This window comes from Archocentrus centrarchus, chromosome 21 (genome assembly GCF_007364275.1).
Source record: "Archocentrus centrarchus isolate MPI-CPG fArcCen1 chromosome 21, fArcCen1, whole genome shotgun sequence".
In the NCBI taxonomy this organism is placed as follows: domain Eukaryota; kingdom Metazoa; phylum Chordata; class Actinopteri; order Cichliformes; family Cichlidae; genus Archocentrus; species Archocentrus centrarchus.
Window position 1 is genome coordinate 17916700 of NC_044366.1, and position 24072 is coordinate 17940771.

General features: G+C 40.3%; 1 protein-coding gene across 4 annotated transcripts; it reads left to right on the forward strand.

The window, feature by feature from the left end:
• Positions 1-687: 687 nt before the first annotated feature.
• Positions 688-24026, forward strand: dync1i2a (dynein, cytoplasmic 1, intermediate chain 2a). Of its 4 annotated transcripts, none has more exons than XM_030757668.1 (17): positions 688-798; positions 2384-2495; positions 5350-5461; positions 6380-6467; positions 7528-7587; positions 7940-8049; positions 12912-12998; positions 13204-13366; positions 13462-13561; positions 14718-14843; positions 16932-17078; positions 17163-17276; positions 17802-17935; positions 18917-19061; positions 22431-22571; positions 22734-22859; positions 23142-24026. In XM_030757668.1, exons 2-17 carry the CDS (start codon positions 2394-2396, stop codon positions 23253-23255), a joined length of 1869 nt encoding a protein of 622 aa, XP_030613528.1. In that variant the 5' UTR covers positions 688-798; positions 2384-2393; the 3' UTR covers positions 23256-24026. The 4 variants fall into 4 exon arrangements, with proteins under 4 accessions (XP_030613528.1, XP_030613532.1, XP_030613529.1 ...); XM_030757669.1 differs by having other exon boundaries at positions 710-803; XM_030757670.1 differs by lacking the exon at positions 688-798 and adding an exon at positions 916-991.
• Positions 24027-24072: the final 46 nt, after the last annotated feature.

A 24072-nucleotide genomic window follows, 5' to 3' on the forward strand; every position in this document is an offset into this window, starting at 1 on the left:
AGCAGCCATGCTAAACTGTGATTGTTACATTGTTATTATTATAGAAGTTAATATCCTTTTTTAAAACCATATAAATTATTCTGCATGCAGGAGAAAATTGATGCACATTTAAAAGCCCCCCATTTCTATTCTGACTTTGAGCTCAAACGTGTGAGGTACTGAGATAGTTAATGTCCTATTTACTCTGCCTTTTACACTTGCATGTATACAGATAAGAAGAAACCACCTTCATGAAATACGTATACATATGAAAGTTAACCATTCCCTAAGTCTGAGGATACACAGGCAGCATACAGATAACAGTGGTGCATGTGATATTTTTTCACAGCCAACAATACAACAGAAAGGACAGTGCTTTACAGCATTTAAGTTCTTTCAGTACTAGCCAGGTGTGCCAATAAGACAAAAAAAAAGAAATCAACGTAATCAACGTAAGTCGAGTCAAATGTCCCTGAATGTTAAAGGTAGACTGCAGGAATTAAAAAAAAAAAAAAAAAGTAGATGCATTGCATGAACCATTAGGACTGGGAGTCCTTGGGAAAGAAAAAAAAAAGCAGTGGAAAAATAATTGAAGATATGAACAACTAACTTCAGCAATAATCTTCCTGTTTTAATGCCCCAATATAATTGTTGCCAGGCTCTAAGCTCTCCGTGCTTGGACTGAAAATGACAGCGCTGCAGCCACGTCAAGGCGGGGCGGCTCTTTTTGGCTCCACCGAGCACCTGTAGTTTGGTCGGGAGTCCGATTGTTTTGGCTGTGTTGATTAAAGCAATTTCGTGTCAGGTCCAAAACTTTCTGTAAGGTTTGTTTTCTACATGTCAATATTATGATAGCTGTGGCATCACACACCTGTAAAACCACGTCTGTATTCGTAAGCGAACTGTCTTTATTTACCGTGTGGTCAGCAGACCGGAGTCCGGTTAACTGCTGTAGCTCTAACTAGCTTCGCGCAAAATGCTGCATCTCTAGCCGCCGTGATTGGGTTGAACTGTAGGTGACACTTTTTTGACCTTAAAGGTCGTAAGAAAAATATATAAGTAATTGGGCAGAGTAGTGAGTGCTTATTAAGTGTAAAGTGTGGCTAAGCCAGCTCTGTGGTTATAACACGGAAGGCTACTGTTAGCAACAGCCGAGGCCGCCTCAGTGTTAGCGAGTTTTCCTTTAAACTGCAGTAACTAACAAAGAAAGCATCATATTGCTTTTCAGTTTATGTATGTTAATCTAATATCAACCTGAAACAACTAACTTACATGGATAACATAACACCGGGTTGAGGTTACTGGATGTGGGAGGTTGTACCGACTCTAGGGTGGGGCTCTCTGTTAGCTAGCTGATGACAATGACTGGTCAGCCAGGCTTTACGTGATAGAGCGAAGAAGTAATATATGGCTAAAACATGTAACTCAGTGTTCCACCCACGGGGGAGGGTGAAAAACTGATCTGTTTAATTGTACAATCTGTGAAAAGGTGGGTAGATACAAGCTGTCTGAGTTGCTGTGAGGTGGTCCTGAAGCTGTGAGGAGATGCTGTAAACAGAACGGGAACACTGGGACGCCCACGATGCTTACTTCGGTCAACACTTGAACTACAATCAGGACCATAAGTATTTGGACAGTGCCACAGTTTTTGTAGTTCTTCCTTTGTAAACCATCACATAGGGTTTTAAATCAGAAGATCAAGATGTATTTGAAGTTCAGACTTTCAACTTTAGAGGTTTAACAAAAGTATTGCATTAACTGTTTTGGAGTTACAGCCCTTTTTCATATAGAGCCCCCCCCCCATTTTCAGAGACTGAAGAAAAGGATATGAAAGCATTGTTTTTAATCCTTTGCAGCCAGTGAGCGTATGAAATCTCGACATCTCCAAATGCTGTGTTTCTTCTCTTGAGATACTCTGATAGGTATTTGCTGCTGCCACCTTCACTTGCTGCTTGTTTGTGAGTCTCTCTGCCTTCAATTTTGTCTGAAGAGTTTTTTGAAAAGCATGCTCTATTGGGCTGAGATCAGGTGACTGGCTTGGCTATTGAAGAATATCTGATTTCTTAGCCTTGAGAAATTCTTGGTTTGCTTTTGCAGAATGCTTTGGGTCATTCGTCTTATCTATTCTATAGCATTTGGCTCAATCTGCACAAAGAGACACAAACAAGCAGCAGGATTGTGTCCTTTCTAAATAGTTAATGCAAAATTTTTGTCATATGTCTTGAAGTAAAGGTGAAAGCCTGCACTTAAATCACATGTTGAAACTACAAAGATTGTGCCACTGTCCAAATACTTTAAGGTCTGGCTGTAGTTTTAGCTGAAAAAAAAATATTGTATATGTTAGAGTAAGCCTAACTGGCAGCTGTTTTTTTCTTTTTCTTTCTTTTTTTTTTTTTTTGTACAGCTTTGGCATCATGTCTGACAAAAGTGAGCTGAAAGCAGAGCTTGAAAGGAAGAAGCAACGCTTGGCACAAATCAGAGAGGAGAAAAGAAGGAAGGAGGAGGAGCGCAAAAAGGTGTGCTAACAATGTTGTTAATTTACATGTATTCACATTGGTTCACATACCTTGTCTAACTTGGATGTATCCTTGCATATGAAGTTTAGAGTGTAAGAAAATAGATAATGCACATAACACATCCTGAGACCCTTGGCAAAGACATAAGGTTCTTCTGAGAAAGGTACTATATTTAGATTAAAGGGGACATATCATGCTTTTAAATGCTTCCTTTTCACATGTAAATCATACACTTGTGGTCTATATAAAGTAGAACTGCAATGCTTTGGTCTGAATTCCTCTTTATTGTAGCTCCACAGACCTCTCTTTTACCCCTCTTTTGACATGCGTCTTAGAGCAGCTCGTTTTGGTGCGGTCTCTTTAAATGTGAATGAGACATTCACATTTAAAAATTCACACACGGTCGCAGAGCGTTCTACTCCACCTCGTTCGGCCATTTTTGTAGTTTTATAGCAGCGATACGATTGTCTACCGGCAGAGAAACAAGCACGTCGAAGAGGCTCTGATGCTGGGGGGCAATGTAAGGAATCGTGTGGGTTAATACACCCAACAACCGAATATTTTGACTTGTCTACTTGCAACTTCGGCATAACTGAACTTGGACTACAAAATCACTGCAAGAAAAAAAATGGCGGATTCACGAAATCGGTAAGCCGGAAGTCCATGTCCTTGTTTAGCAGTTCCACAGCAAATACTGTGACATAAGAGGAAAGAAAACGCAACAGGGAACAGAGAAAACTGAACAGACTGAAAAATATGACCCAAAATGAATATAAAGGTATCTACGCAGCACTGGGACGGAATGCATTTAAATTTCCTGCACTCCTACACACACAAAGTACACAACAAAATGTAGTTAAGGGCTTAAAAAGTGGATTTTGCATGATGTCTTCTTTAACATAGCAACCCTGTTCTTTCAGTGATAACTTTTTTTCTAATCCTAACATAATTCTACAGCTATTAAGGGTTTCTGTTTTGATATAGATAATATATTCTACATCAGTTGTTTTGGATGACAAAAGAAAGAGAGAAAAGTAAAATGTTTTTCATAGATTGATTTTTGTCAGCTGATTGCCAATAAGTAGATTGCATAAAAAAGCTCAACTTGGGCTTAAACAAAACAATATGAGGTGGTTAGTGTACAGTGTATGTTTTCTGCTAGCAGAGTTGCTGTGTTTTGGTAGATGGCTTTACCGTGGCTTTTGCCAGTCTCCCCCTCCAGACATTCTTAACTTTGTTACATCGCTTTTTGTGTATAATTTTACATGTATATAATGTGGGTTGTATTTAAATAAATATACTTTTACACCGCTCTGTAATTTAAATGCCTGTAGATTAGTATTTCCCAGTTTAAACAGTTAAATACTTTTCTGACAATGTACAACTTTTCCTTAGATGCTTATTTTCCAAATGACAATTTTAGTCTGAATACTTCCTCCACATCTTTTAAACAAGCACCCACGTGTCCACCAGTGCAATATTCTTAATATTCTTTATGCCCTTTTTCATTGTCTCTTTCTGGAATTTCCTTTCCAATCTTTGATGTAATCTTTTTTTTTTTTTTTCTTGTCCAAATTAGTTTGATGGTACACTGATTTTTTTTTTTTTTTTTTTGTACACAATATTTGTATTTCTGTGTGATATGAAGACTACAAATTAATGAATGAGAAAAGAATGTTCATTTGTTCCCCGAGTTTGTCCTTTAGGGAGCACTTTTCCCAAAGTTCTGTAGTTTAACCAGAGTACTTACTGTAACAATTATTGCCTGATGCATTGCATTAAAGGCTTAGGTCATGGAGCAAAAACTATCTGTAAAACACAGATTGCATGAATGTAAAAAAAAAAAAAAGACTGTATGATGCCTGCAGCTTTACTCTGCAAGAGACATGCTGTTAATGTATCTGTGGCTGTTTTTAGATAATGGTAAATACACTGTAAGGCCCACTGCCCACAGCTACTAATGCATGCTCAGTGCTACACTTCTGGCTAAGAAGAAGATAAGCCTTGATAATCTTATCTTGACATGTTAAAATACAGTGGCTTTGTGTGCACATGGGGAGAAGCAAGGCCAAACCTTTTCACCTTGCAGTTTGGTCTGGAAATGTTAAAATGGTTGGCACAAACAAACAGTACCTTTCACTGAAATGATGGACATGTACAAAATCTAATTTGCCTTTTGTTCAGAGGTAGTAAATAGCATCCATATTTCTGGTATCTTCTGCTGGCAATTGACAGCATAAAGGACTTTCCTAGTATTATTGACTAAAGTTTGTCTACACTACATTTACCCATTCAGACCCCATTTACCCATTCTTTATTCTGTTCATGCAGCTCCTTTTCAATCACACACTGATGGATGCATCAAGAGAAGTTTAGGGCTAATATCTTGCCTAAAGGCACTTTGACATGCAGGCTGAAGGAGCTCAGAGATCAATGATCCAATGATCTTCCAATTAGTGGATCACCTCTTCACACAATCACCCCAACTTATTGTTATGTATCCTTGTTGGTATTTAGGGTGATCAGCTCCATTGCTGCACTTGCCATTTCCTTTGGCAGTAATAAGGTTCTTGTACAGAGTTAAGCTAATGCTAATTAAGTAGTTATTTTGAAATTTAGTCATTTATTTGAGAATGGGCTTTGGGTGGACTTCCTCATAGCTGTGAATCGTAAAAGAAGATTAATGTGTTGTGTAGCCCTGTGATAGACTGGCAGCTTGTCCAGAGTGTACCCCGCCTTTCGCCAGCCCCCTGTGACCGTTAACCGGATAAACAGAAGAAAATGGATGGTTGAATGTGTTGTCGGAGATCCAGTCAATGTAATATTGATATTATTGATGTATTGTTGATTCTAGGCGGAACTGAAAGAGGTCGTACTTCCTCAGGATGACTCTGACCTAGAGAAGAAAAGGCGTGAAGCTGAGGCTCTTCTACAGAGCGTGGGCATAACCACAGATGTTACTGTTGGTATGTTTTATTTTGCATACAGCTCTGTTGAGATACCTACTTTTGAACTGTATACATTATGAAAATACATGCATGTATAACAATATGTCATACAAAATGAATTGAGTAGCTCATTTCGTTTCCATACAAATACATTTCAGTCACTGTATTAGGAAGGCTACATTTTTGCCTGTGTTTTGACTCAGATGTCTAGATGTTCATATTCATAACCTCAGGAAAAAGATGCAGCATAGTTTTTATTGCTTATAAAAATTTCATTTTTGTTAGGAAAAGTACACATACGGTTTACAATTATGTACTTCTTCTAAAATTTGATGAACCTGTTAAAAGGAAGAAATATTTGTTATTCTTCTCAATACTGGTGGATGCAAAAGACCTCACAATAATACTGAATGTTGGCAATTTAATGTGATGGACATTACAGTTATTTCCTATCAAATATGCTGGAGCACAGACCCAAAGTCTCACTGTAGATAATAATAGGTGGAAGCACTGATAATAGTTAAACATTTATAAAATGCTCCTAGTATACAGTTTGCATTTATTTCTTGGTCCACTCATATTTTAGAGCACTGTCATGTTGCTAACAGTAGGTGGCAGAAGAGCTCCATATAAAAATCTGAGGTTGCCTAAGATGGACCTAAACAAGATATTAACAAACATCATGGTTGGATTTTTATATTTGGTAGTTTCCAAGGTTTTTTTTGTGTGTTTTACTTATTATTTAATTGATGAAGACATAGTATAATTGTATTTAATTCCCCTTTTACTACATCTCTTGAGCTTGCAAGAGTTTTAAGTTTGTTTAGATTTGTGCGTTTTGCTTGCTTTGCACAGAGGCATTTATATTGCAGTGTACTTCTGTAAACAGCGTCTTTACATCATAACAGATGATTATTTGTCTGTCTCTCTGTGTAGTCCCTCCTCCCATGTCTCCAACTGCCAAATCTGCGGGCACACCGAGTGATACAGGGAGCCAGGACTCTGATGGAGCTGTGGGACCCAGGTACACACACACTCTCAGACTCCTCTTCAGATGTATAGTACTTGACAAGAGTGCAAACAATGCGAACATCCCTGTTTTGGGGGGAAAAAAATCAAGAATATTTCTACCCGAGGGATACTGGTCAAATCCTCGTTGCTTTGCTGATCTACTTTGTCTTCTCAAAAAAGTTATTTTTGCACTTTTTTAACTTTTATGTTTATGCCTGCAATATGTTTCCAGTGTCTTTGTTACAGCTTCATTTGCAAAAATGTTTTACAGCAAATTAGTTGTGAAGCATTTTGAAAACAACCTAAAGAAGCTTGTGCGTTCTGCTTTCTTATGCTTGGCATTACTTTCAGACTATATAAACAAAGGTTATGAATACCTGTAAAGCATGACTGCATTAAGAGCAACTGAGTTAAAACATTTTAGAAAGTCCTACATCATTACAATGAATGATGACGAATTTATGCCAACTGAGTGCATGTTTATTTCATTTGTGTGCCATTGAATTAGAACAATCCTAAATTAACAATAAAGCAGCAGGCTGCTGTGACGCCTGGGGGACTTCTTAACCCCTAATTAGAGCCCCTTCCCAGAGCTGAAACTCAAGCTCCCCCAGTGTCCCATCAGACCTAGTGAGCTGTTCCCCCTACGTGTTGACTCATTTCCCTCACAAGCATGGCCATTTCCTACACACATGGAGGTCATGTTTTCTCCCTGAGGGTTCTCTCTCTCTCTCTTTCCCCCCTCTGTTGGCACAGCACTCAGTGCTTTGCTGCGACACAGTTCGGCCTGAACATTACACCTTGTGCCATCCCACTCAGAAGGTCTGTGTGCCCATGCATTTTAAGCAGACACATTGGTCTATCTTTGGGTTTATATAAGCAGATTCAAGCTTAATTTATAATAAAGAAAACTCACTTGTAGGGTGCTCGGATATGCAAAATGAATTGAACTGTGACCTAGAGGATCCAGTCAGCATGTTGTGTGCCATAATGCTAACTTTATTTCCTCTCCTCATTTGTGCTTGCCTGTTTCTCTCTCACTAATGCTGCCTTGTTGCTGTGACACTAACCAGGAATCTGCATTGGGACTCTGACCCGTCCACTCTTCAACTTCACTCTGATTCTGAGCTGGGGTACTGGACACTCTCTTCTCTTCTTTCCTGGTCATTTTCCCTTCTCTCAATCTATGGCATGATTACTTTGTCCTTCGAAGTCATTATTCAATTAAGACAGATCAGGAAAACTGTGTAGTGATGCATGCAAGAATGGTGAGACAAAACCTTTTAATTATTTACATAGTTTTGAAACTAATCTGAAGTCTTTGCCATCCCATAAAAGACTAATTTACTTACTTTAATCAGCACAAGATCCCACTTGCAAGGAGGTGAGAGTGATTACAGATGTAGCGCTGTTTTGTATGTTTTTGTCTTTGTTGTTGCTTCAGCGTGATGTTGTGCAAAGTTTTGAGTTGTTCTTTCCTTTTAGGCGTGTAACTCCAAAACTGGGGATGGCCAAAGTCACGCAAGTGGACTTCCCACCACGTGAAACTGTGTCCTACACGAAGGAAACCCAGACCATTACTCATGCGAAAGAAGGTGACTCATGAAATGTTGTAGGTTAACCTTGAAAAACACAGTCACAGCGCATGTACATAATTGTGTGCTTCCATAGGGGTGTATCAGTTTTTAGAGAAACCTTCTTAACAGGGTCTCTCTGAGAGGGGACGTGAACAACAAGTGCAAGAGATCTGATTTTACTGAGATGAAAGAAAAGGGAAAAATGAGGCCCAGGAAATATAAGAAGTCAGGGCAGGGATTAGATTCTGACAAGCTCTGCTCCTCTGAACCTTCCAGCCAATGCTGCTTTGGTATAATTAATGAGCAGGATGAGAAAGTCTGTGACAGGAAGGAGAAATGAGATTGGAAGGGAAGATATGAAATGCCGTGCATAGGACTGCTTATTCCCTCTGATGCGTGTCAATATGTATGTAATTGCTGCACCGAAGCTTTCATGTGGTAAGATGAAGAATATTTGGGTTTTTACTGAAATCCACATGGTGGACACATGTTCAATCAAATATGCAATATTTTTGGTCATGCTTCTTGTTCTTGGTTGATTTTTCTAATCACTGATGGTGAGTAATATGCTCGACTGAAATCCTGATTAGGATAGTTGTCTTGTACCTCCACTCAAACACTGTCCTGTTTTTTTATTTTTTTTATTTAAGATGATTTCTCGTATTATTTGCATCAGCTAACACATGTTTTTAAGCATCCCTAAAAGCCTGGTTAGGATTTTAAACAGTGTGCTGAGTGTTGGTTGTGTGGTCTAATCAGTTGATGTGTGGACAATTCTGAGGTGGCATGCAGCTCGAGTAAAATAAAATTGTGTGATTTTGTGGAAAACTACAAGCAGAACCAGTGAAGGATGAAGAGCATCCCAGTGTTCCTCATCGCTCTTTACGCCGGACTCTACTGGGCATTGTAAAACTCTGTTAAACAACGATGGTTTCTGCCAGCTGTTCAACACGGGGCCACCTTCCCCTCTCTGCCACTATGTAATCATTTCATCAACTCCCTCGCTTCCCTGTCTTCTCCCTTCACCGAACAGGCACATAACAAAACACACTCAGTGACATTGTGCATTTTCACACCATCACTTCTGGCACTCGATGAGACGGCAGCTCCTTCCCAGCTTGCTCCCCTTGGTGCATTTTTGATGTGTGGGGTGGCGTCAGGCCTGGTTTCTGATTGAGCGATTTATCATGTTGTCAAAAGGAGGCAACGCCACAGCACTCTCAAGGTCAGCAGGCGGTGGCATTAGAGGGGAGCAGCTGCCATGCCCTGGCTGCTCCAAACTGAAGGTTCCCACAGTGTCAACGAGACATCTCTGAAAAAGGAGTGAAAGATTTAAGATTTTAAAATCACACCTGCCCCATTGACACAAAGAATATCCTCTGAACAGTCGAGGAGAAGCCATCAACTCTTTATCTTGGTGTATCACAAAACTCACCTGTGTGTTCTCAGATACATGTGCTTGTATAAGGGTCACTTCCATTTTTATATTTAAATTCCTCTTGTAATTAATCCTGATGCTAAGATTTTTGTTGGGAGTGGCCAGGAGCAACAGGATTAGAAATGAGAAGGTCAGAGGGACAGCTCAGGTTGAGCAGTTTGGTGACGTGCAGAGGAAGCATAGTGGATATACTGGACAAAGGATGCTGAAGCTGGAGCTGCCAAGGAGGAGGAAAAGAGGAAGACCACAGAGAAGATTCATGAATGTAGTGAAAGAGGACATTCAGAGGGTTGGTGCGACAGAAAACGATGCAAAAGATAGGGTAGGGTGTGATGTGGAAGCAGGTGGTCCATGGTGGTGACCCCAAAGGGAACAACCAAAGAAGACAATAATAATTAATCCCTGTTTTTGACAATTAAACAGGATACAGTGCAAACATTTTAAGGCATATTAGCTGTTGAAATTCTTAATAATTACACAGTACCTTCAGGAAAACATCTGGTTGGCTCCCAGATGCATGTTTCTGCATTACAGCAACCCCAAACACACAGTAGCACTACTCTTATCATCAATGACAACGAGCCCCGCAACTGATCAGGCACCCAGAGAGAGCTGATTTCAGCATTATGGGGTCAGTCTGAGATTACATGAGAAAGCACTGACATACTAAATTCACTGAAGAACAGTGACAAGCTCTTCAAGGTGCTTGAAACAAATCAACTGCCAAACACCTAAAAAAAACACAAAAAAAGAAAACATTCAAAGTGCACAGAGAAGAAGTGGAAAGGGCACAGAAATTACAGCATTTTTTTTCCCTTTTTCTATCTAAAAAACTATAATCATATTATTTTTTTAAAGCAGTCTGCCTCACATTCAGCACCCAAAGCTTGGTGCACTGGAGACAAATTTTTTCATCTGTAGGTAGCTTCAGAAAATTTGTTAGTTTAAGCCATTAGAGATTGGTGAATATGCCACCACTGCAGGATTCCCAGATTGCACTAGTAGGTAATATGCAGCATCAGTATGCACTCCTCAACAAGAGGCTGTAATTATGGCATAAGATATTGTTGAAGGTTGGAGGTTTGGGAGTATGTGTGGGGTGGAGGAGGAGGGCTAGACTGGTTCATCTAGCACAGCATTTCAAAAACGCTCGTCAGGAATATAAGTATGTAGAGCAGTTTAGTAAATCTAATATTTAATTGAATGTGATTGTTTTAATCACACTGAATTCAGAGGCAGGTCAAAACTTTTAATCACAAAAGCCCTTAATGGCCTTCTTGTTTGAAGTGCCACTTGTAATTGTGGTCAGCTTTTATGCACTTGATGATTAGTACCCTTAAATATCTGTTGTATCCTTTGCTCATACAGTAGCTAATCATTCAGAATAAAAAAAATTGAGCATATTCTCTTTTTTTTTTCTCTCTCTCTGCTTATGATTTCAGCACCTCTGCATTTTTTTCAGTTTTTTTTTTTGTTATTCATGCAATTGGGTTTGCTGATGCTTTTTATTTGCTACACTCCTACAAGCAACTGCACACCTTTTATTTTTAATGCTTTTTGTACACTGGTGCTAGAAGTGGTCTATTTCAGGATGCAAGAAATGATAATTCACATGTATGTGTGTGTATTAGTGGAAATTTGTTTTCTGTAGTTTCATTATTGGTCTTCATGTTGCACATGCTGAAGTCAGAGCCTTGGTCTGTCTGTGTGTATAGAAAGTGGGTGCCACCTGCAAGGTCATTTAGTTTTATAGTTGTTCATCACTGGCCACACGCCATGTTTGCATTAATATATATTGTCTATTGAGGAAGACTTGTGATTACTCCCCCACCACCACTACATACAAAAAAAAGCTTTTATTTCTTAAGTGGTACAAAAGCCATAATTGGGCCTGCTTTGCTGCTTTGAGAGGAGGTGTCGGTGTGTGGGACATTGCTGATCCGGGTGAATTCTGTTAAATGCAACTCACCCACCCTTGCTACTCCCCCTCTCCCCCCACACACATCCCCAGTGGGGTCACCAGGATCACTAGCTTTTCTCCAAATGGCCATTTTGGCTGGCAGGTGCATTATACCCTTTATTTTCAGATTGTCTATCCGCTCCTAATGCCTGGCAGGTTGATTGCTCTGGCTGCCTCACCAGGGAAAGGGCTGACGAGCACGGCTGGGACTAGCTGAAAGACAGTGATTACTGTTTTCCTTTAAGCCTGATTGAGGCCCTTGAAAGGAAAGATTTTAACCTTCTCCTGTTGGTTGCAGAGTATGGCCGCACATTGAAATGGCTTGTGTCATCAACCCAGTTCTGTAAACTCATCAGTGCACCCAGTAACCTTCGTCCCCAAACCCCCATCTGAGAAAGGGATAAATCACTTTATGGACAAAGTGACAGATGACATTATCATTTAGATTATCTCAGTAGGAAGGAAATTCTGGCGTGTGGTGCTGTCATCTTAGATTAACTGTAAGGTTCATACAAAGATAAACGCATGTAGGAACCAGGCGAGTATTTCCACTTTCCTCATGAATCTGTTTTGTCCTTTTGCTAATATTTTTTTAAGCATAGTCTATATACCATCTCTAGGAGATGTGTTTGGAAAAGATGTGTTCATCTTCTTTGAGGTAGGGCTGGTGTGCAGTTTGCCAGCTGGTGTGGCCTGTATTTTGTCGTACATTCTCTGAGGTTGAATAGGAGTTGCAGGACCTCCTGCTAGGATGGTAATTGCACAGGCTTGCCGTTCAGGGAGAAGCTTGTCTCGGGGCAGCCATGCGGAAAACCTCTGTGCCATCCCCATGCCACCTTTGAAGAGCACAAGACAATCCCAGCATCACCATCTGCTTTTGCACCATGCCGTCATCTGGCTAGTCCAATGGGACGGGCCTGGGCAGCTGCTCCACACCCTCTGCCCCGTGGCCTAGAAGGGGGCAACCTGCTACTAGGACACACAGGAAACAGCTACACTGACAGCTAGAGTCTGTTGAATGGCTAAGGTCTCATTAACAGTTGGGAAAGACAGGGGTCCCTATGACAACAAGACACCCGCTGCGCTGTGTCCCTTTAATACAAACGACAAACTTCCCTGCTTTACAGAGGCAAGTTCTTTTTGAAAGGAGACATTGTGCTGACAAACCAAACAAATGCAAGGCAGAGATACAAAATCAGTCTATTGCTGTGCCTGTAATCACTGGGTGGAGCTTTTCTTGAAAGAGGGAAATAATGAATGTGGAAAATGTAGTGACCAAAAGGTATGAAATGTCTGTGTGGAAGCATAATTATTCATTTTGTTGAAGTTGTTTATTTGAATTAGTTTTTTATCCCTGTTAATTTTTTGAAATTAAGAGAAAACAAATATCACAAATATTCTCGTGTGTTATTTCTTACACAGGTTGGTTTGATTGAGAGTTATTTTGTAATGTTTTCATACAGTTAACTTTTTCACCAACAGAAGAAGAAGAAGAGGAAGAGAGTGCTCCAGCTCAACCAGTAGTTGAGACTCAAGCCGTGAAAGAGGACCAGAAGGAGGAGGAGGAAGGTACTGCAGAAGTGATGATACTTGAGATTCTCTACTGAAATTGAGGCAGTTTAGTTCTTCTAGGAATTTAACACTAAGAATATGTAAGTCTTATAGATTATATATATATATATATATAATTGAGAGGATCAGATTGCACATAATAACGGCCACTAGCAGCAGGGATCTTCACAACATTTTATTGTGTTTGTATTTCTCCGTTAAGCACCCCCCCGCGAGCTGACAGAGGAGGAAAAACTCCAGATCCTGCACTCTGAGGAGTTTGCAGATTTCTTCGACCACGGCACTCGCATTATTGAGCGGGCTCTATCCGAGCACGTGGACCTCTTCTTTGACTACAGTGGTCGTGACCTCGAAGAGAAGGAGGGGTAATTATTAGGCAGCTAGTGTTTTTAAAACTCATAATTGGTTTTTGAAGAAATGCTTTTTATTGATTGTTTTGGTGTTTTGTTTTTTTCCGCAGTGAAATTCAAGCCGGAGCAAAGCTCTCGCTCAACAGACAGTTTGTGGATGAACGCTGGTCCAAACATCGTGTTGTCACCTGTCTGGACTGGTCACCTCAGGTCATTTTTCTTAACAACTTTTTCATGATGAAATCAGCTAGAGCTTGACTGATTGTGGATTTTTGGGTGGTTATTCTTTGATTACCCATATATAGATACAGTATGCTGACACTTGTATTGAAAGTGTAAAATGATGTGATCATTATTTATTAACTTCTACAAACAAGTTTGCAATTCACTGTTGCTTGATGATGCTCCAACATCTGCTCATCTGCATACTCTGCTGCATGTGCTGCAGACAGCGTATTGGGGTGTTTCAAAAAACAATAAAAAAAAACTCTCAAAGATTGTCATATACAGTATGGTCAGCATTAGCTGACAATTATTTTAAGTCTGGCTCAAAAACCAACATATTAACACATTTCTTCAGAGCCAATCATAAATCTTATGCTAATCCTAATCCGTGTTTTTGAGTCGGAATTCTACTAAGAGCATAATTGTTTTGTAATTGCCTGTTTAAACAGTTTAGATTTGCACAGCCATAATGCTTTATGATTACATAGCTTGAGTTTGACAGCGTTTTCTTTCAGCCTCAACTCCCTCAGGAAAAGTAAGTTTTGTCCCATACAAATTGTCACTTAGTTGGAGGCCATAATGATTTGTTTCCTCTGGTGTCTAAGGTCATTTAATGCATAATTGTGCAATGACTTGTGACAGTGATTGAACACCGACTCTTTGTTCACTGTATTTTCTTGCTCAAAGCAGTAACCACACCCTTGTGATGTAAAATTATGTATCCACCATACTTGAATTTAAGTATTAAAAGCAGCAGAGGTTAATCGTTTGTCAACATCTGGATAGTATTTCTGTAGTCTGTGTTTTTGAAATGCACTGGGATGGGTTTACATTTTATGAGATCCTCACTGAGCTGCTGAGTCTGCTTCTGTGTTTTTTTGAGTCCTTGCAGAACTGTAGCGTTTAGTTAAAATTATGCAAAGGAATAAAAACATCATTTACCAAAGTTCTTCGGGGGGTAGGGTGACTTAAATGAGCCATAAATCTTGGAGGAAAGGGTTAGTCATTCTTGAATGCATTCAACAGCACTACTCGGGGCAGGCGAGGCTTTTCCACTTGGAGCCAAGCCTGGGGGGCATGTCTGCCTGCCTCCCTCCAACATTCATTCAGTCTGATATATATTTTTTTTTTCTGTCTCCAGTATCCTGAACTCCTAGTTGCTTCATACAACAACAATGAGGATGCTCCTCATGAGCCAGACGGCGTGGCTTTGGTGTGGAACATGAAGTACAAGAAAACTACACCAGAGTATGTCTTCCACTGTCAGGTAATAGAAGAAACATTAACTTTCCTCCCTTTTGCTAACATACCACCACCCTTATGGATAGCTTATTCCATGACAAACATGGAACACAGCCAGCCGTCCTGTCCCGCTCACTCTCCTGCCTCCTCCTCTGCTCCCACACCCCTCCTACCCTCATCCACATTGTGAGTTCACAGTGCTGGCATCCACCTCCACCACATCTATGCACAAACACATGTTCATGAGGCGCCTGAGAAGACCTGTGGTGCAGAAGTCGGGTGGAATCTGAGCACCGCGGCAGGATTAAGTGTGTGGGGCAGGGCTGGTTATCATGTGCATCTAAACAAGGGCCCTGTGTTCAGACAAGCTAGCTGGGAGACCAGTTGAGCTCCTCCGCTCTGCCCAGCCTTATTACAATGCTTGCCCTGAGGCTCCTTCACCAAGACAAGTTGAGTAGAACCACATGTTTTTGCCTCCAGAGCGGATGTAAATGCAGGCGTGTTGCTCAGATGAATAAAACTGAACAGAAGTGTTAACGCAGTTTTCTTTTTGCCTCCAAGTCAGCTCATCTATGCATCACCGTTTTGCCAACATGGCCTTCTGGGAAAAACAAAAACTGTTTTAGGTGTGGTGATGAGTGCGTGCAGTCCACCTAAACCAAAATCCAAAAATATATACTGATCTTATCAGCCAGCCTCGAGGTCTGTTTATTTACTCTGTTGAGAACTGAGGCTCGAGTTATGCAAGATGTGTTTGGTTGTGCTTTGGGGAAAAAAAAGGGAACACGCAAGAACTTTTCTTTAGCTTTTGAGTTGAAGCAGAAGAAGAAGAAACAGATTGAAGTCTGTTTTCCATGTTCATATTATCATATTATTGCAACTTTGAAGATTTCAAGTGCTGCTGATGCAAATCTTTGCAGTATTTTACAGCCATTTAACCATACATACTGTAGATTTGACCTGTGGTTTTTAACATCAGTGGAAAATATCTGAGTTACTTTGACTTGGATTTGTGTTTCCATTTCAGCAAAAAATAGCTTAAAATAATTTAAGCTTTTTTTAGTCTAAAGTATAAGGGAGCAACCACTTAAAACAGATCAGAAAATATTTAATTTTGGAAGAATTCAAATGTTACAGGTATAATTTAGCAGCAATACAAAAATCACCCAGTATTATAAAATCTGAGTGTGCTTGCTGTGGCCTGTTAATGTTTTTGTTTTTACTCTGCCAGTTTTGGGATATTTTTCTTGAAACAATGGAAATGACTGACATGATGTCCCCACTGCTGTATGTTTCCATCAGGCTGCTACTCTATGAAAACCCTTCTCATCACTTGCTCCACAGTGCTGTTGCCTGACCACAAATAATAAGCTATGTTTTCCTCTTTTGGGGTCATTTGGTCCCCTTGGTCAATGGTGTCACTGTTTGTTGCAGTAACAACATTTGTCATGTAGTGCTGCGTGCTATCTTGGAAACATCTGAGTTGGTCTAGGGTAAAGTGGCTAACTGTTTAGACTTATTAAAGAGAGTGAGCCAGTATAAGACTGGACTAATAATAATAATAATAATAATAATAATAATAACAACAATAGTAACAGGGGCTGCACAGTATTGCAGTGGTTAGCACCACTGCCTCACAGGTCCCGATTTCAAATCGACCGGCCGGCTGGGCCCCGTGTGGAGCCCGCCTGCTTTCCCTGTGGCTGCGTGGTTTCCATGCAGGTACTCCAGCTTCATCCTACAGCTGAAAGACATGTTTGCTGGGTTAACTGGTGATTCTAACTGGAGATTGGCTGTGTATCTTTCTGGTTTTGTGCCATGACATTTGGGCAGGTGAGAGAATAATAAATCCATCTATAACCCTATGTAAGGCAATCTCAGAAATTACCTAATTTTAAAGATTTTCTTTGATTTGGGGGGGGGGGGGGGGGGGGGCATTACATTTATTTATTTTACTGCAGACTTTCACAGTATCTTTATAAACTGCCTGCCTCTAGGACATGAATTTCTTACATTAAATATGGTATGATGGTGGACTGCAACTGTCTCACTATAAATTTGACATTTTTTTCCCTTTGCCCAACCTTCTTATACTTTTCCTTCATTATGACAGTCTGCTGTTATGTCGGCGGCGTTTGCCAAGTTCCATCCTAACGTTGTGGTCGGGGGCACGTACTCAGGGCAGATTGTGCTGTGGGACAACAGGAGCAACAAGAGGACCCCTGTGCAGAGAACTCCCCTGTCAGCAGCAGCACATACGGTACAGTAAACCTCTGGCACAGTGAGTATATGCTTCATTTACATTTAGCCAAAAGTTAAAGTTTAATCGTCATTGTCTTTGCAGCATCCGGTGTATTGTGTGAATGTGGTTGGCACCCAGAATGCCCACAACCTGATTAGCATCTCCACCGATGGCAAGATGTGCTCCTGGAGTCTGGACATGCTCTCTCAGCCTCAGGTAATGTATAACACAGGGCTAGATTGGAGCAATTGAATGGGCGCTGTGCTGTGAAGAAGTATTAACCATAAAAATAAGATTTTATGCTGATAATACATCAGATTTTAGAGAAGAGGGTTTATTTTCTGTTGTCATCTTCTCTTTTCCCTTTCACATTGCCCACATGCTCCCTGTCATTTGCATTCGTGCTAAATGTCAGACATTTTGGCTGGACTCCTTCCTTTTCACATTCCAGTTTGGTATTTCCCTCGACTGTACCCTTATTTTTTCTGCAGCTCATTTTTCACTTTGAAGGAAACGATTCTTGCTAGCTGTGTCATTTCATCCCTGCTGCCAAGCCTTCATTGTGAAACTGATTTTTTTTTTTTTTTTTTTTTTTAAATAAAGTGCTAGTCAAATTTAGATTATACATTAATAAACTGTCTGGTGATTTTTATAGGTTTTGCTTGGCAGTGTGTGTGTTAACTTAAAGCCTGGGCGGGGAGCTTGTTATAGATGTTGTTCCATGTTTCCTTCCCTCCACAGGACAGCATGGAGCTGGTGTTCAAGCAGTCCAAAGCTGTAGCTGTCACCTCCATGTCTTTCCCTCTCGGAGATGTCAACAATTTCGTAGTGGGCAGCGAGGACGGCTCAGTCTACATGGCGTGTCGTCATGGAAGGTGCGTTCATAAGCGACCGCAGTCCCCCGTGTCCCCTCCTGAACACCAGCAGGAAACTGAGGCGACTTGTAAGGCCCACATAGAACCGTGTGTCAAATAAATATAGCCCACTCACTTCCCAGTGCAACGCAAATCCAACACTTGATCTCCTGCTGTTTGAGGTTTCACTCCTGCCCAGTCATCCTGTTTTTCTTTTCCGCCTGTCAGTTGTGTTTGTAAAGGTCGTTCAACATAAACAGGGCACACATGCAGGGGAAACAAATCATTTTTTCCCCCCGTTCTCTTATTTTTTTTTTCTTTCCTCAGTATGTTTCTCTGGGTGAGAGAGTTTGTTTACAGTCGGTCATCCTAGGGAGAATTAAAACTGCACTTCATCCCACAATGTTCTTATTTAAGAGACTGGGGCTCTTCATCCAGGATGCTCCACGGCTGAGAAATGTGGCTTAAATCAGAGCTGGAGACGAAATGTCCTGTAGTATGCATGGAGACCACAGAGAGGTGATAGCTGCGAGGTTTTGCACAGCAGAATCACCTCTGTAATCGAGGGAATAATTTTCCGCCTCATTTACAATGGTATGATACTCTCATCGCAGTTAATAATGCATAAGCATCACTCATGCTGAGTATTTACCTCTCTACATTAATTATCAGAGCCTCAGTTGGGTAACAGCGCTGCAACATGTGGTTGAAGGGATGCAGGCACTTTTGCCACCCTGCTGGTAATTACATGATACAAGTAAATGATTACTCTGAATACGTCCAGCAGAGGTCCATCTGTGCCTGTCGCTTTCTTTACATGCTTAATGTAATGCATAAATGGTTACAAAGAGCAGTGCTGACCGTGAAACCCTTCTTGGATTTTTGTTGTTTGTTTCTGGAGTTTCTACAGTGCGCACAAATGTATATTTAGGCATTACATCCAAAAGTGAAATTGAATTTTTTATGGTCAATTTAAGCATATTTTATCTGTGTGCTCCACAGCAAAGCAGGCATTAGTGAGATGTTTGAGGGACACCACGGCCCCATCACAGGGATCCACTGCCACACAGCTGCTGGGCCGCTGGACTTCTCCCACCTGTTTGTTACTTCCTCTTTCGACTGGACTGTCAAGCTGTGGAGCACCAAGGTATGACTGAGATCTAGGATGCATTTTAAAGGCCATGATTCATTTATTTGGCCCTTCTCTGTTTAGGAAAAAGTTTCCTCCCTTTCTCTACCACTGTGGGCTTCAGTATAATCCAGTTCACTTTCAACCATTAGATGGGACTAATGATTCTTTCAAGGTTGACTTTCAAGTAATGCACTTCTGTTAAAGGGGTATTGATTGAATTTGTAGACAGATGTCCTGATACAACAGTCAATACCAGACTCTGTTTAGCCAAAAGAAGTAATTTTTTTTTCACCTCTAATTTACCACAAATGGGTTTCTGCAGCAACGGTAAGCTCAGACTGTTTAGCTCTGATGCTTATTTTAAAAATGTCTTGATAATAGTGGCTGTCACTATTTCAGTCTTCGGTTGTTGTGGTAAATGAGAGGTGTCACTTTACTGGTTTTATATATATATAAGAATTCTTTCAAACATTTTGATATAATACATTAGTGCTGCCAGTGGAAAATGTGCACTTTTGACATCTTCAGTGTACATCTCACTGTTTTGTTTGAAGAGCATTGTATAGTATAAGAAATTCTTTAACTGAACTCAAGAGAATTAAAAAAAGAAATGAGACAATTAAAGACAATGGCATGTAATCAAAATTCATAAGAATTGTTGTCAAAGTGTCGCTGCCTGAAAGTCTTACCTGCCTGTGCTCCATTGTCTTTGTTTGGCCATAAGTAGACACATATATGGCTACCTCCTCTAGGTCTTTTGGGGTACACCAAGGTGTTCCCAAGCCAGCTGTCAGATGTAATCTCTTCAGCATGTTCTGGGTCTTCCCCGGGACCTCCATCCAGTAGAGCATGCCTGAAACACCTCACCTAGGAGGTGCCCATCCTAGTCAGATGCCTGAACCGCCTCAACTGGGTGGAAAAGTGGCTCTACTCTGAATCTCTCCCTCCTTTCATCTGGACCCGCCATGAATCACCACCTTATTGTGGTGGAAGGGTTTGTGGGCCTTAGTGATCCCAGGAGCTATGTTGTTGAGGCACTTTGCCCCGGTGGGGTCTCCTAGGGCAACCTCAGTCTGGGTTAGGGCCCAGATGAAGAGTGATTCAGAAAACCCCTTTCAAGAAGAAAGGAACAAGAGACCATGTTACCCTGCCTGGGAGAGGGTTACCGGGGCCCCACTGTGGAAGAGCGCCCAGGGAAGGGGAGGCTCAAGGGAGAGTGCCTGGTGGCCAGGACTCAGCAACATTGGCCCACCCTCCTGTGGGCCCACCGTGTAGGGATTTTGATGATTTGTGGATTAGCCAGCAATCCGGGTTGCTAAAACTAGTTTTAGAAATTAGGGTCAAGTATGAAAATGCATTATTTAGTTTACTGAGTTTTTCCTTTATACAATACATTTTGACGCCCACTAAAGAGGTTTTGGCTTTCCACCAAAAGGAAAGTCACCAGAACTGTGATTTAAAAAAAACAAAAAAAAAAAAACAACTATATTTTTTATAAGGAGGATTCAATTTACTGAATCTTAAAACATGTGTTTTTAAAATGACAAAAAAAAAAAGAACAAAGACAAAAACTAAACACAAAACTATATGATGGCTTTACTATATGATGACCAATCGTAGTCACCCCCCAGACGCCCATTTTCAGCCATGCAAACAAATGCTATAAATTTTTGTTCTGACATATTTTGAAACATGTTGTCCCAGTTTAAAATACAGCTACACTCATTAATCACTAATACAGAAAATAACAAAATAACATATATAACAATGCAGTGTGTTAACTACACCTTTTGGTGTTTTACACCTTTTCCTTATATGTACTACCACTAAAATATTTGGCATTACCCATAAAAATTCCTATTTGTCAAGTTCAGACTCCAATGAGTAAATGAGTAGCAAGTAAAATAGGAAATTTAGTCATGACACTTGCGTAGTTAGAAATAATTGCATCCTCCAGTCTTTGCTTTAGTCATAATTCATCCATTTGCAGCAGTTTTAGCCTTGCAGATGTCTTTTTTTGGCTCATTTAGCAGCCAGTTTGTTGAAGTAATCTGGAGACATTTCACCTTCACATTTCACCTCCCACACAGTGGGCACTTCTTACAAACCATCGTGCTGTTCCGAAGACAGTTCAAGCAAGTTGAGATACAGTTCCATTATAGACTGGATATCAGCTGACTGCTTCTATTTTTATACCCATCATGATTAAAAAGAGCATCCCAGAGAGGCAAACTTTCAGATTTCCTTCATCCTAATTAAGAGATGATTATCTTTTTGTTTGTTCGACATTTTTCAATTTTCCCTCTTTGACTCCTTAAATTTGAGGTCTTCTGCACTTTTTGCCACTCGTGTTCTTTCACCCATCTTAATCCTTCCCCTGTGTTCACTATCTCTGCCTAGAGAAGCCCACCATCATGGTGTCATCAGCTCATTGTTGAGGTAGAATCTGGTGTTTTGCGGATGCCCGCGAGGCTTGTGAGGATTCTGTTTTTCAAACTAGAGACTCTGTGTCTCTTCTTGGTCTGGCATAGACCGGGCCCTCATTTTTCTTGTTTTTATTCTGGTTAGAGGAGGTTTGCATTCTTTGAATGGAGGAGTACACATGATTGAAATCTGTTGACTACAAATCTCCACATGAAATAATGTTTTTGTTTTTTTTTTGTTTTGTTTTGGTTTTTTTGGAACAATTTTACCCTGAATTTCAGATTTTACATTTTTTTTTCTTTTTTTTTTTTGTGTTATTTAAAGATTACAATGAACCCACAAAGGCTGATGTTCCAGATACTCAAATAGCCAAATTTATTACTTCTTTAATCAGCACAACAGTTTTCAGCTGTGTTAACATAATTGGAAAGGGCTTTTTCTAATGATCAATTAGCCTTTTAACATGATAAAGCTGCATTAGGAAACACAATGTGCCATTAGAAAAACATGAGTGATCATTGCTGGAAATGGACCCACATAGATATTCTATTACAAATCATAAATTACTTTTGATTGATTCCATTAATCATTAGTTGTCATTTACAGCATTTCTAAGTAGTAAGGAAAATTTTTTCAGCAGTTCTGTATAAATATGACTATACATTTCTTTTGGGACATAAACCTTTAATGTTTAGTCTTTGAGGCTGCGGTTTGTAGTGATGATGAATGGCATTGCATTATATTCATGAGCATTTATTGATTCATTGTCCACCTCATTTACATAAGTGAGGGTTGATTAAGTAACATAAATATTCTCTGCTATAAATCAGTACGGTTTAACAGTTTAACACGTCACTGAGTTGCATCAGAGTGTAGATGGATATTTATGCAGAAAAAACTGGGCAGATTATTGAATGAAGTGATTAAAATCATGGATTTCTTTCTTTTTTGCCCCCCCAGAACAATAAGCCGCTGTACTCATTCGAAGATAACTCTGATTACGTGTATGATGTCATGTGGTCCCCAACTCACCCTGCTCTGTTTGCTTGTGTGGACGGAGTTGGTCATCTCGACCTGTGGAACCTCAACAATGACACAGAGGTATTTTTTAATACTAGCGCATTTTACTGCAGCCGTCTGTTATTACAAACCTAAGATCTTGATTTTCACTTTTTTTAACCATATAAAATCCTATGCTTTTCCATGGTATGGCTTGCAGTGCAGTGCACATTCCCACTCCAATGATTGCTCTTATTGTTTCAGGTCCCCACAGCCAGCGTCACAGTGGAGGGTAACCCAGCCCTGAACAGGGTCAGATGGGCTCATTCTGGCAAGGAAATCGCTGTGGGAGACTCTGATGGACAAGTCCTTGTCTATGATGTTGGGGAGGTGAGCAAACATGAGTCAGCCTTTCAATTTCTGTCTGTGCTTTTAAAATAAATAAATAACCAACCATTTGGGTGTTGCAGATATGATTCAGCCTCTCACCTGCAATATGTCATTTAGTCATAAGGGATTAATTTCAAAGCATTTACCTTAATGAGATTTTTTGAAGAGCACCTTAAGGTTTCACTTCTGCATTTTAGGTCTGTTCTTTGTTTGTAAAAATCTACAGAGCATTACCTGTTTGTGTTTAAAAGTCACGCCTGTGTCGTGTTCCTGCCCCCACAGCAAATTGCAGTGCCACGAAATGACGAGTGGACCCGTTTTGTTCGCACACTGGCAGAAATCAACGAGAACAGGGATGACGCAGAGGAGCTGGCAGCTCAGCGTCTGGCTGCATGAGCTTATCGCCCTGCATGAGGCATTTAAAGGGACCAGTCGTGTGCTTGTTAATATCAGCCCTGTTTTGACAGAAGGAAAATATGAAGTTTGTATCAGAAAGAAGTATGGATATCATTTGGTTTCCAACACTCCTCTTATTTAGACAATTGCCTTCTTAGTTTGCTGCAATGTCGCCCGTCTTCCTCTGAATAACCCAAGCGACAGGGCTGTCAACCTCAGACACTAACCCAAAGCCATATTCACAAAACGGTCATCCTTTTCTTCAACCAGATGCCTTAAAGTTTAATTTAAATCTTGATTGTCACATCCGTACCCACTTTTATTTACAGCATGCTTGTGGCAGCCTTAATTATGAGTTAAGTCGGTGCTCCACTTCCGCATATTCAGGAAAATCAGTAAGAGCTGTTCTCCATTTCCACCAAAGTTGTAGTAAAGCAATCACATCTCTAAACACCCAGGAATGTAAACATCTCATAGCTGTAGCCTGTGTTGTCATCTCTGTTCTTTTAGGATTGATAACATAAACATGTTTGTAAAATAGTAAAATGCCAAAATCTTTCTACCAAGATGTTGTTTTATACTGCACTTCTTGCCTCTTAATCAGTGCAGCTCGAGTTGGATCCGAGATGGTTGGGATATCGCCATAGGTTGTCGAATAGGATGATGATTATGTATGCTGAAACTCCTCGGTGATTTCCACGTTTGTCACGGTGATGGGCTCTGAATAGAGATTGGTGTCAAAACTGAGAATGTACATTTCACAGAAATCAACAGTTTGAATGATTTATTTCAATAAAATACAATAAATACATTTAAA

Bases quoted from the DNA above. Each gene is read 5' to 3' on its own strand.
- dync1i2a (XM_030757668.1), top strand. From the start codon at position 2,394: ATGTCTGACAAAAGTGAGCTGAAAGCAGAGCTTGAAAGGAAGAAGCAA. The intron at 5,462-6,379 runs GTATGTTTTATT...CTCTCTGTGTAG, and splicing joins AACCACAGATGTTACTGTTG to TCCCTCCTCCCATGTCTCCA. The intron at 22,860-23,141 runs GTGAGCAAACAT...CTGCCCCCACAG, and splicing joins TTGTCTATGATGTTGGGGAG to CAAATTGCAGTGCCACGAAA.